This window comes from Phocoena sinus, chromosome X, assembly GCF_008692025.1.
Source record: "Phocoena sinus isolate mPhoSin1 chromosome X, mPhoSin1.pri, whole genome shotgun sequence".
Lineage (NCBI taxonomy): Eukaryota > Metazoa > Chordata > Mammalia > Artiodactyla > Phocoenidae > Phocoena > Phocoena sinus.
In genome coordinates, this window is record NC_045784.1 from 34,459,564 (window position 1) to 34,473,658 (window position 14,095).

At 42.6% G+C, this 14,095-nt stretch overlaps 1 protein-coding gene across 1 annotated transcript; it reads right to left on the reverse strand.

The window, feature by feature from the left end:
- Positions 1-6,014: 6,014 nt before the first annotated feature.
- LOC116747059 (ferritin light chain-like) lies at positions 6,015-6,584 on the reverse strand. The gene has a single exon (XM_032618888.1). It carries the CDS (start codon positions 6,582-6,584, stop codon positions 6,015-6,017), a length of 570 nt encoding a protein of 189 aa, XP_032474779.1.
- Between the last annotated feature and the right edge of the window lie 7,511 nt (positions 6,585-14,095).

Genomic DNA, 14,095 nt, shown 5'->3' on the forward strand with positions numbered 1-14,095 from the left:
AGGGAATGCATTTTTTGAGATGAGGAGCAAAGAGAAAGGCCCCAAAGAAAGGTTATAGTGTGTATATGTGCTGATAGCGTTCACGAGTGTGGAATGAGAGCTGAAAAGAAGGGGAATAAAAGTGAAAATCCTGCTCTACAACCTTTTCAGGTTGACAGGAGTTTTAAATTCTGAAGCGCTGCATAGTATTAACGGCATATAATGGCTGAAAGAATTTTTTTCACCAGAAAAGCAAGTAGCACAGATTCTTCTTTGAAGATATAAAACCATGAGGTCTGGAAAATTAGAATACTTAATCCAGCAGCAATATCACTTGCGTAGTGATAAAGTAATAGGATTTCCTTTTCCTTGCCTCCCTGTTTTGGCTACTCTCTTTTTGAAAAAAAAAATTGTTGACATCCTTTATGGGGGTGAGGGTTAGATAAGAAATCTGAAAGTATATAATTTATGTTCAGGGAGAAAAAAAGAATTTGGAATTTTCTGGTAGTTAAATTGGTTATGAAGTCCTGTGACTATAAAGCCAGGTCCACAGGGTCATTTGAAAGCCAATACGATATGCATTCAATAAATTATTTTTGAGCACTTAGTATAACTTAGGTACTATGCTAAATGTAGTAATTACAGGTCTAAATTATCTGGATTGACTTTTAGGGAAAACTTTTTATTTAGATATAAATTCAAACTTACAGGAAAGTTGCAGCAATAGTTTACCCTTCATACAGATTCACCAATTGTTTTTCCTAACCATTTTTGAATAAGTTAGAGAAATTGTGCTCAGCTATACCCCTAAATACTTTGGTGTATGTTTTCTGAAAGCAAGGACATTCTCCTACCGAACTATCATGAAATTATCCAAATCAGGAAATTTAACATTGATACAATACCATTATCTAATCCATGGTCCATATTAAAATTTTATACATTGTCTCAATGTCCTTTACAGATTTTTACCCCTACACAGGTCCCATCCAAGATCATGAATTTGGTTGTCATGCTTTTTAGTCTTCTTTAACCTGGGACAATTCCTTAGTCTTTCTCTGCTTTTCTTTCTTTTTTTATTAAAGCATAGTTGATTTATAATGTTGTGTTAGTTTCAGGAGTACATCAAAGTGGTTCAGTTTTATATATATATATATATATATATATATATATATATATATATATATATTCTTTTTCCAAATCTTTTCCATTATAGATTATTACAAGGTTATTACAAGATATTGAACATAGTTCCCTGTACTATACAGTAGGTCCTTGCTGTTTCTTATTATGTTTTATATACAGTAGTGTGTATCAGTTAATCCCAAATTCCTAATCTCTTGACCTTCACACTTTTGAGAATTATAGGCTATTTTGTAGCATGTCATTCAATTTGGCTCTGATGTTTTCTCATTATCAGATTCAGGGTGTCAATTTTTAGCAGGGATATGTACTTGATTTTAAATCCCAGAATAGCTGTCTCTACCCACGTCTCCCACACTTTGACCTGATACCTCGTGCAGGAGAGGGCCCTTTGAGGTCTCCTGATGAAATCCAGACTTTTCTCTGCTTCCTCTTATGATCCCTAATTTAGCCATCAGAACTGATAAAATCTTGGAGAGTATATATGCTTCTTGGGGACTTTATACTCAGCTGAAAACTCATATTAATTTAAAACTGTTTCCTAATGTGTGCCTCCTCCCACTCCCATGAATTAGTGCCTGCTTCATTATTATTATGAAGAATAAATTATTCATCAAGGTGGACAAATGGCTTATGGGGATAAATAACATGACATAAATGCTACATAAATGTAGCATTTTTAACCTAACCCTTTAAGACTGTATATCTCTTTGGAGAGAGTCAACCACATAGTACTCCAAAAGTAAGAGCTTCAAACAGGCCCGACGGTAAGGAAGTTCAAGGCCTCAGTGACACCTGGAGTTTTGACTGTGCCTATTCAGTCCCTGCTCCCTCAAGCTAACATATCCAAGGCTACCACGAAGTGTACGGAGGAGGATGTGTGGGCAAAAAGAGTGGGCAGAGAAGACTCCCAAGAATTGGAAACTATGCAAAGAGTAGCAGCCGGCAGCAGCTAATTAGTTTCTGAAATGACCCCTTTGTGTGGCTTGTCCTTCCTGAGAGAGAGGTTAAGATGCTGTCATGCCTGCTTTTAGCAGGATGGTAATTAAAACATTTAATCCCAGGTCCTATATAAGGTGGCTCCACTTATTTGGCTAAAGAGAGAGTGGTCCTTCTTCATTTTTATTTTGCCCTCCTGCATACTGAATGTCACATCCAAGAAATGAGCAAATTCCTACATTTCACTTCTACACATAGGGCCAGTTTAGAGGGAGGAATGATCATTAAGGAGGATTATACAATCTAAAGGTATCTATTTTCCTGAAACTGAGAAGCAAGCTTATTTTGAGATGTTACTATCATAGCTCTTTACTAAGCTCTACTGGGATATAAAATCAGCTGATAAAAAAAGCTAACAGGGTTTCCCTGGTGGCGCAGTGTTTGAGAGTCCGCCTGCCGATGCAGGGGACACGGGTTCGTGCCCCGGTCCGGGAAGATCCCACATGCTGCGGAGCGGCTGGGCCCGTGAGCCATGGCCGCTGAGCCTGCGCGTCCGGAGCCTGTGCTCCTCAACGGTAGAGGCCACAACAGTGAAAGGCCCGCGTACCGAAAAAAAATTTAAAAAAAATTTTAAAAAGGGGCTTTCCCAGTGGCGCAGTGGTTGAGAGTCCGCCTGCCGATGCAGGGGACACGGGTTCGTGCCCCGGTCTGGGAAGATCCCACATGCCGCGGAGCGGCTGGGCCGCGCAGGCATGAGCCTGCGTGTCCAGAGCCTCTGCTCCGCGACGGGTGAGGCCACAACAGTGAGTGGCCTGCGTACCTCAAAAAAAAAAAAAAAAAAAAGCTAACAATTATTGTGCATTTAGCATGTGCTGGGCCATGACTTAGGTATCTTACATGGCTTATCCCACTTAATCCTCCCTAAAAGCTATGAGTTGGATAGTATCGCCTTTATTACGATCATGTCCACTTTTTCAGAGGAGGAAGCTGGGGACCAAGAAAGGTGAAGAGACTAGATCCAATGAGTTAGAGGCAGGATCTGAATACAAGCCCATTGCTCAACCACTATGCTTTCTGCCTTTCAGACTCCAACTAAGAGAAGGAGATGAATCCACGTCAGGTGACTGGTTTGGGCTGGTCAGGGAAGATTTCACAGAAGAAGGCTGATTGGAACTAGGCTGAAAAGTAGACTGAGTTTGATGTGGTGAAGAAGAGAATGAAGGGCTTTCCAGGCGAAGGGAACCCCATGAAAATTGCTGGTACTGGGACAGCAAACTGAGCACTTTGGCTATGGCAGAGAGCTGCTGCAGTTGTCTGCAGGATTCCTAGGCCTCACACTTCTATAAAAGAGAGGAAACTTCCACTCTGGTCCCTAACGGGGTTACTGGAGTGAATGTGGAGAACTGTGAGAGCCTGATGGGTTTTTTTTTTGGTGCACGCTAGCCACAGTACAGGGTCACTGTAATAACGAAGCAATGGGGCCTGCCATGCCCTCCCCACTTCCCTTGGGCCACCAGCATTGTTCTAGATTCCAGTCTCCGTGGGCTTAGCAGAAAAGGCTAGCCAGTCCAGCCTGGCTTCTGCTCTGTTTCAACTTCTGTTCCTGAATCTGGGTGGTTGAGTTTAATTCAGAATGTGGCAATAGGAAGCCCTAACACATTCCCCGATTTGGTTTTACCACCAATAAAGCTATCTTCATTTCCATCTGGCTTCCTGTGTCCGTTCTAATTGATTTGAACTTGGATGAAAGGAAAGCAATGGGTATTCCCCAAACTTCCAGCAATAGGGAAGTAGTGGAAAATTCCATTTAAAAAGTAGATTAGACATGGCAGACCAAGGAGAGCCTTCAAGGCTGGTATAAGGAATTTAGTCATAGCCTAAAGGAATCAGTTATTATAATTCTGTGCGAGTGCACTAACACACACACACACACACACACACACACGCTCACATATACGTACAGTGGTTAGCAACAGAGAAAATCACTGTGGTATTTGTTTCCAAATTAATCTCTAGAAGTTTAATGTCATCAAATCCCCATTTTCCACAAATATATTTGCCAAGAAAGTTAGTCATTTTTAAAAGCTAAACTAATATTTTATCCATATGCCTTTGAATCGTTTATTGTTGTCTGCCCAGCCAGTTGCTGTTTTTCAATAATTATTTGATTGCCAAAGAATATTTCAGCCTATTTGGGAGACTTTAATAAAGCTTTCTCCTACAGCCCCATTCTTGATATTAAAAGACACTCGTAAGTAAATATGAGTAACATTACTCATAAGTAAATATGGTCTGATAAATATGTCATTGTTTGGAAACAAATGTTTGTATCCTTCTTCCCAAATAATCTACCAAATATAGTCTTTCAATTAGTCTCATAGTTATTAGGTGGGTTTTTTTCTCATTCAGATTTATGTGTCTATATGAGTGCTAATTTGAAAATAATTTTGGTTTTAAGTTTTAATCCAAAGCTGAAAATTGTTTACTGCTTCCTTATATCTCTTACTGCCATCAGCAAATGGGCAAAACTCTTTTCCGTAGGAGTAATCTTTCCAGTATATTCTTTTTTATTATCAAAGGACTTTGCATGAAAACAGGAAGATAAGGTTTTCTCCTTAACTGAGCAAAACAGGTGTCGCAATCTCTGTAAAATACTCTTCTATGCCTCTGACCCTGGTAAGATAAAAGAAATGATAGTATGCCTTTGGTCTTCCTGCTCCAGGAAGGAAAGTTGCTGTGGGAAAAGAATTGATTTTTTTTCCACTTCTGTGGTTTGAGAACAAGTTATAACTCCAGCTTTTCCAAGTGCAAGGAAAATAATGCACAATTATTAGATTGCTATTTGTGAGACACAAATGCACGGATTTAGCAGGAAAACAACTCACCAGAAAAATGAAACACGTTTTTTTTAAAGAATGCTATATTTTACTGCTGCTTCTCCTTCTCTTGGCTTCTGGAATGTAACCTCCATCTGACCTACCTCCATTCTAATCATTTTGGCTCTCTTAGTACTTCCTTAAAGTTATCTTCTCTTTTCTCTAAAATGAATACAGAGGCATTTTAAAATCTGCATTTTAAAAGTTTATTTATCTGTTTATACACAACCTTGTTCCAGAAGGGGTTTAAGGTGGCTTGAAAGAATCCCTAAATTACAATAAGCACTTAGAAGAACCAGGAATGAAGCGTATGCAAAATGCTTACACAATCTTACTCGTTTACTCTGGGTGGACCACAAATTTGGCTCTAAGCTTTTTAGCAGGCAGTCAAATAAGGAAACTTAATTAGTTACATCATTTACAGTGCCCATAAAACAAAAACAAACCAACGACCTAAGCCCTAAGCGAAGCACCGTTATTCCTAATATTAAGACCAGAAAGAAATTGCTTTTGAGAGGCTTCATAAAGAGGTCAGTGTGTGATGTTAATAAAGTGTTCTCAGTAGCAACCTAACGGGAGACACAAAGATGAATTTCACTGGGCTCTCTCTTCAATACAGGCAGATGGCATCACGCCAATGTGAAAATCAGGAAAAGCAAGTTTATCACGAGTTTGGAGGGTTGAGGGGGGGACACAATGTGATACGGTCAAGATACTCAGCTCTCTGCTCTGCTCGGAGAAACCAAAGATACATTTTAGAACAACAGAGTTGAATCCAGTACCCAGAATGACTCCAGAGAAGTCATGAAACCCCTAAAATTCTACGCAACATTTTCTGAACAGGTGTGTTTCTTTTTCTTGACAGAGAAAACATAGTTTACCAGATACTCAATGTACCCAGGTGATACGCAAAAGTTAGGAACCATTTCTTTATAAACAATCTAGAGAAGTAAACAGACTACAAATCTGTCATGCTATTAAGATACTTTTATTTTTCTCACAACATAGCTTTTTTTTTTCCCCCTCTGCAAAGAGAGTCTTTTTTATTTCTATCTGGTGCCTCGGCTCGGGTGAAGGTTACAGGGTGGTTAAAGCGTTGCCTCCTGGTGGAAGAGGAGGCTGGGGCGGAGAGCCTTTCGAAGAGATGCCCTGCTCAGCCAGGGGCCCGGCCTGGGGCCCGGCCAGCATGCGCAGGTTGGTCAGGTGGTCGCCCATCTTCTTGAGGATCTTCATCTCCACCTCCAGGAAGTGGCTCTCCAGGAACTTGCAGAGCTGGGCGTCCGCGCTTGCAGAACCCAGGGCATGCAGATCCAAGAAGGCCTGGTGCAGGCTCTTCTCCAGGGCCATGGCAGCCTCCACGGCTTCCACTATGGTGCTCCACTCGTCCGGCGACAGCTTCTGCCCGTCCTGGACCGGGGCGCGGCTGCCCCACTGCTGCTGCATCTTCAAGAGGAGCTGGGAGCCCTCGTGCTTCTCCTCAGCCAGCTCCCGGAAGAAGCTGCCCACGCCCTCCAGAGCCACCTTGTCGCCTTCGAAGTAATAGCTCAGGGAGAGGTAGGCGGACGAGGCCTGCAAGTTTAGGTTGATCAGGCGGCTGACGGCAGCCTCTGCCTCGGCGGAGGAACTCTGCTTGCTCTGGGCGCTCATGGCTAGTCAGCAGTGAGGAGGACTTCTCCAGAAAGTGTACGTTAGGCTGGTCCCGGAAGTGGAGGATAAGCCTCGAGGATTCTGCCGGAAGTTGCGACTAAAGTGGCGGCGCTAGAGGGTGGGGAGGGGGAGGGGGAGGGGGAGGGGGAGGGGGAGGGGGAGGCAAGGCCGGGGTGGGAGCACCCCGTTTGTTCCATCCAAAGGCTGGTGAAGCAAGAGAGAGAGCTGGGGGGGCTGCTGGGCACACTGTCTCTCAGTCTAGCTTTTGGTAAGAGTTTAATTCTTTCTTTCCTAATTATTGGAAGGGAGTCTTTATCGTTTTGCCCTATTTCTTACCATAATTCCAAGATGAGATAAGAATGTCCAAGGTAAGAAAGCCAGAAGTATTGATAGTGAACGTCCTCCAATCTTCAATTGTGACTTAACACCCCGTTGTTTCTTATTTTAGAGCCTGTATGAATAGATTTTTCCTCTGCCCCTGATCCCTTATGGAGAGGGTGAGTATTGGTTCCACTTTGCCCAGAGCAGCCTTGTCCTGGTGCAATTATTAATAGTGTCCCCTAAATTAATTAATTTAAAAAATAACACCCCCTTTGACACCCAAAAGGGTCCTTGTTTGGAATATACATTACATAGTCACCTTACTGATTGAGAAGGATAAAATCCACACTATGTAATGTGAAATGGTAGAGTTTGCAAGACATTGAACTTGGGCTAATTCCTTTCTATTTTATTAATTAATCAGACCAGTAAGAGTCCCATCATAAATTTTCTACTATTCAGCCTTCATTTTTTCATTTGTTGATGCATCTATTCCTTCTACTAAAAGTTCTCCTAAATACTGTTTATGTGCCAGGTGTTTTCTTAGGTACTGGTGGCTTCCCGTGATTACCCAGATATTCCACCATTAACTGAAACACGTCATGTGAATGGGCACTAAAGATGACAATGTACATTTATAAATCCTACCAAAATAGAAAAAACCCATACAGGATGAGTTAGTCATTCTCAGTTAGAAGATGAGGGCAGAACTAGATGTTCTCATAGGGGTTTTTCCAGCTTCGTGATTCCATGCTTAGCATTTTATTTTCCTAAATACCACTTGCCTGGGGCTGTTTCACAATTAGAATGCTTTCATGTGTTTTCTATCAAACAGGAAGGCATATTCTATTCAGGGTAAACAATATTTGAACCCCAGAGAAGAGAATTTTGCTCTAAACTTTGGATCTAGTTCTAAAGAAAGATAAAGACCCACTGTTTTGCAACCACTTTCAAATTTTACTTTCTGTGTTGTTGAAAAATGACACCTTAAAATTTCAAGAAGAGCTGCAGTCTCCCTTCACTGCTTAAGCTAAAATATGAACACATATCCTGTATCTAAATACAGGATATATTGTTCGTTTTGTTTTTTTTTTTTTTCATTAAAGGCTGTTGTCCCAAAGTGTTCTCATATTGCATTTGAGGTTTGCAAAAACTGTTAGTATTCAGGAATAGCACCTTTTTCAGTCCTGGAGGGAATTAACTGGGTAAAACAGGAGTAGTTCTGCAGCCTTTCTGGCCTTGGTGCTAGAGCCAAAAAGAGTCTGGGAGTGGAGAGGAGGGGGAAAAACAAAAGTTCAAATCCAAGGACAATCCTAGTATTCCCCCAAATAGGAGAGAAATTATACCAGATGCAATACCCTCCAAATAACTGCAAAGAAAATAATAATTTTCTACCTTGTGCATACACCATTAATCATCATATTGACCTTGTAACAAGAAAATGCAAAGCTTAGAGAAAACCTCACCATATAACATACTCTCTGTATTGCAGCATGTCAGGCTCATTTAATATATTTCAATTTCCTATGCGTTTACTTATTCTTGGAAAAGAAAACTGTCTATATAAACTTTCTCAGATGAGATAGTTTTCTGCCTTGTGCAAATGTTGATAAATCTTTCCATGATCACTTTAGAGAGAAGAGAGCCAGTGTGGGACCTGTACTCTGGTGGGTGGTTAAGCACATAGTTGTCAGAATCAGAATAACGTGGGCTCAAATCCCAGCTTTGCCACTTGTTACAAGTGTAACCCTTAGGCAAGGAGCATAACCTCTCTGAGCCTCAGCTTTCTTGCCTGTAAAATGGCAATGTTAGTATCTCACAAGCAGACCACAAGGATTCAATGATATATAATACATGAGAAAACACTGCCAAACAAGTAGAAAGCACTCAAAAAAATAGTGCTGGGGCTTCCCTGGTGGTGCAGTGGTTGAGAGTCCGCCTGCCAATGCAGGGGACACGGGTTTGTGCCCCGGTTCGGGAGGATCCCACATGCCGCGGAGGGGCTGGGCCCCTGAGCCATGGCCGCTGAGCCTGCGCGTCCGGAGCCTGTCCTCCGCCACGGGAGAGGCCACAGCAGTGAGAGGCCCGCGTACCGCAAAAAAAAAAAAAAAAAAAAAAAAAAAAAAAAAAAAAAAAAATAGTGCTGTATCATCAATCAGTTTTGCAATAAAATTGTAGAGACACTGTCAAACCCTATTAAGTATCAGAAGCATACCCCAATATATTTTTGATCCACGTTTCCTCACTGCAGACCTGTTTTGCTGAATCACTATCTTCTGTGGCAATGTCCTTTCAAGTATGAAAGCACCCAGATACAGCTTTGGGTGTCCAAGATCTAATTCATTTAAAGCATGAGCAAAGCCAGCTTCTCTTACTTCCCTTGGCTAAGTGAGATTCATCAACACCTCCTAAGGTCCTCTGTGGCCCTGTCAGCTGTGGAGGGAGGGGAGCAGTGCGTAGGTGGCAGAGGTCTGTTTCTTTTCTCAGTTCTCCAGCTTGAGATCATCACTACAGCAAGAAACATCTAATGAACGCCTACCTTATAGGAGAGGATAAGATTACAGAATGTCTCATGTGAATGGTAGAATGCACCTCCTCTCCCACTCAAATGTAGACTTTGGAATGCTTCTGTCTTGGGTCAGATTCCCCAGAAGCAGACCTTGAGATGAGGATTCCTATGCAAGTGATTTTTTGGGAAAGTGCTCCCAGAGAGACCAAAAGAGAGTGGTGAAAGCAGGACAGAGAAAGAAAGGAAGAAGCAAGGTTGCAATTTTAGGAAGTCTCAGCTTCATAATCATCCCAGGGTGTAGCTTTGGAGTGTAAATTACACCTAAAGTTTACTTCAACACGAGGCAAGGGAACTGGACTTCTATATTCCTGTCCATTAGCTATGGGCAGCTCTGGGTGGATATAGATTCCCAGGGTCTATGTACAGGTTAGGCAATTCGAGTAGCCCAAAGGAAAGCTGAAAAAGGTCACATATGCTGGTCATTAAGAGAAAAGCATGCTAAAGCTTGGTGCAGAGCACATCCGATAGGATTTGGGCAGGGCACATACAGTCTCCACCATCAGCTTGCTTCCCTACTTGACCTTGGAAGGTACTGGAGTACAGTGGAAATGAGAAACCCCAATTAGTACCTTTAACCAGGAATCCAGTGGATAAAATGAAGACTTTATCATAGTTTTTAACCTATATTTATACCTCTTTGCTACTTCTGTTTACAGGGAATACAGGGGTTTTGGAACCTATATCTGCAACCAGATCTGAAAATCTGTAACTCTCTTCAGGGGTCTCATTTGCACATATACCAGGCCAAATCAGACCCAAAGCTCCAACTATGAAAGCATTTGCATCTTTTTCTTTTCTTTTTTGTTTTTTCTTTTATTTATTTTTGGCTGCATTGGGTCTTCATTGCTGTGTAAAGGCTTTCTCTCGTTGCAGGGAGTGGGGGCTACTCTTCATTGCAGTGCACGGGCTTCTCATTGCGGCGGCTTCCCTTGTTGTGGAGCACAGGCTCTAGGCACATGGGCTTCGGTAGTTGTGGCTCGTGGGCTCTAGAGCGCAGGCTCAGTAGTTGTGGCGCACGAGCTTAGGTGCTCTGTGGCATGTGGGATCTTCCCGGACCAGGGCTCGAACCCATGTCCCCTGCATTGGCAGGTGTATTCTTAACCACTGCGCCAGCAGGGAAGCCCCAGCATTTGCATCTTTATCGAACCCTCTACTCTCACTGACATCATTCTCCATGTTGGAACCGCACATTGCTTTTTTTAATAGCTGCATAAAAGTACTTAAAAGTCAAAACATTCCTAGCAACCCAGACACTGCCAGGCTGTGAAAAGGCTGCTTAAGGACCTGTCATCCAAACTGAACTCACCTGAAAACTGACGGTACACAAACAGCGAAATTGTCTCCGTGTGCTTGTCATTTTTCTAAAAGGAACTGTGAAGGGTTACAACTTAGTTCTGAGCTGTTCATCTACTTTGGACAAGGGACACCTAGCACCAGGCACAGTTATGAAACAGAAAGATTTAGTTCATCATTTTCCTCTTCCAAAACACACACACACACACACACAATGCACGCACGCACGCGCACACACACACACATCCTCTTCATCCCACCTGTACTGTCCACTAAGCTCCAGGGCTCACCAAGAAGCCTGTCCAACAGCGCAGCCCAACAGCTCTGCCTTGCATAGCCTCCCCTCCTTGTGCTTCCTGTGGGCACCTCAGACAAGCAGCGGTTCCCAACTGGACCTGAGTTGGTCCCCCAGATGACATTTGGCAATGTCTGGTGACATTTTTGGTTGTCATAGCTGGGGGAGGACACTACCGGCATTTAGTGGGTGATGGCCAAGGATGCCGCTGAACATGCCACAGTGCTCAGGAAGTGCCGCTCTTCCCCGCAACAAAGAATTTTCTAGCCCAAAATGTCAACAGTGCTGAGGTTGAGAAACCCCGTGCTAATGGGTAAAATAACATTGGTATCTTCGTTTGGGTTCCCTCAAAAGCAGACCCTGAGATAAGGATTTGAGTACAACTAGTTCATTTGAGACGATTCCCGAAAGCACCAGTAAGCGAGAGGGTAAATGAGACAAGAAGGGGAAGCAAATCAATCAAGATGGCTGCTGAGCCTGCGCGTCCGGAGCCTGTTGCTCCGCAACGGGAGAGGCCACAGCAGTGAGAGGCCCGCGTACCGCAAAAAGAAAAAAAGAGTGTGTTAAAGAGCACGTCACTCCTATGGGCAACTAGGACTCAATCCTACTGGGGAACTCTGGGAGACTCTATGAGGCATACCTTGGAGTTAGCTCAGACAAGGACAAGGAAACCAGAATATTTCTCTGTTATTAGCTGAAGACTACTCCCAAAGATGTTAACTTTCTGGCACTTCTGGCCTACCCTTAAAGAACCAAAAGAAAGCCCCCTCAGGTAGAGAGTTTTGGGTGCTTGTTGCATGGGTATGCATGGAAATGGTGAGTGCTGAGCAGAAATGGGTAGGGTACCAATCATGTGTGCTGGAGTTGGTCCTCCAAGCAGACATTCGTGGGACTATATCTTCAGGTACTTTCTCTGAGGATGATACCTTAGCCACAAAAAGTAATTCTAATCATGACCATAGTAGATGTCCTAGAAGACAAGCAACAGTGACACGTTTTAGTTCGAGAGACCTTGTTGGAACACGCACCTGGAAAGATTCTTAGAAACCACGTGCTCCAGGTCTGTACCAATGCATGAATCGCTTCTTAAGAATGTCTCTGACAAATGATCATCTAGTTTTTGCTTAAATCCACCCAGGTTACCAGGAACACATTAGCTCATGAGGGATACCCATTCCACTTTCAGAGAGTGTGATGTGGGAAAATAGAGCCCACATCTTGGAGCCAAGCAGATATGAGTTTGAACCTGACTCACTGTGCAACTTTAGGCAAATATCTTAACCTTTCTGAGTCTTACTCTCTTTAGCTATAAAATACCAGTAGTAGTATTATCTACCTCTTAAGATTACTGTGAAGATTAAATAAGCTAATACAAGGAATTCACCACAACTTCTGACAGATAGTAGGTGCTAAATTAATATCAACTGCCTTCACTCCTTTTTCTTTTCCATCCTCTCAAATCTCGTGTGTCAGCTCCCTGCCTCACAATAAGTTTGGTCCTCCCATTCTGATTCCAACTTACAGAAGAATATAAAATAAGTGCAGCCCACCTTCCCATGGATCTAAGACTTCCCTTCTCCACCAAAACAGGCCTGGCTGGCTTCCTTCACCACTCCTCTCCCACAGGCCTGGCTCTGTGGGCCTCTATTCTCTAGTCACTCTCCAGAAGGGAGTCGAGTTCCCCCACGGAGACAGCTTCAACCACATCCTTACCTGGGACAAAATACAGTTGGAGATTACATCCTTTTAATTTTGATGCATGTAGATCAAAATGGGCTCTGTATGGAATACTGTTCTCTTTTAACATAAAGAAAAAAATCTGTGCAGTCAGGAAAGTAAGGCACAAAATGAATTTTTCTTTCCTTACCATGCTCCATTTTAACTCTTGCAAACTGGTTTCTTCCGACCTGCACTTGCCCCTTAGCCCTCCATGATGAAAAGTGCTTTCTGTTACTTTTTAAAGGGAAAAAATGTGATGCTTCTTAGAAAGAAACAAGATTCACGTTCTGAATAGAGGTGGCCTCACATTTCAGAAGGGCTGGCAAGTCAGCCCTCGGTGGTTGCCAAGAGGTGGGTTGGACAGACACAGCTTGAGCTGGAAGGAACATCCAGCCTTGAAATCTGAAGTGGCAACTTTTGCAATGCCACTCTCCCTTTCCCTGCTTGATGTCCCTGAATGTTCCTTCTGGTCATGCTGACATCTGGCTGGAGAAGAGAATCACCCAGCAAGAGACTGTGCTTTTCATTATCTATAACATGATCCCATTTGTGTGTGTGTGTGTGTGTGTGTGTGTGTGTGTGTGTGTGTGAAGACATAAAGGCATATCCCAAAATGTTAACAGTGGTTCTGTGTCTGTCTGTGACCAACTTGTTACTTTCCACTTTTCTATATTATCTGAATTATTTTGGCAATGGGCATGTATTTAAAATTGCTGCCGACATGAAAAGATGCTCAACATCACTAATTATTAGAGAAATGCAAATCAAAACTACAATGAGGTATCACCTCACACAAGTCAGAATGGCCATCATTTAAAAGTCTACAAATCACAAATGCTGGAGAGGGTGTGGAGAAAAGGGAACCTTCCTACACTGTTGGTGGGAATGTAAAATTGGTGCAGCGACTATGGAAAACAGTATGGAGGTTCCTCAAAAAACTAAAAATAGAGTTGCCATATGATCCTGCAATCCCACTCCTGGGCATATAACCAGACAAAACTATAATTCGAAAAGATACATGCACCCCTATGTTCATAGCAGCACTATTTACAATAGCCAAGACATGGAAAAGACCTAAAAGTCCATCAAGAGACGAATGGATAAAGAAGATGTGGTGTACACACACACACACACACACACACACACACACACACACACGCCACGCACACTGGAATATTACTCAGCCATAAAAAAGAATGAAATAATGCCATTTGCAGCAACATGGATGGACCTAGAGATTATCATACTAAGTGAAGTAAGTCAGAAAAAGAAAGACAAATACCATGTGATATCACTTATACATGGAATCTAAAA

Coding starts and splice junctions, on each gene's coding strand:
- LOC116747059 (XM_032618888.1), bottom strand. CDS start 6,584: ATGAGCGCCCAGAGCAAGCAGAGTTCCTCCGCCGAGGCAGAGGCTGCC.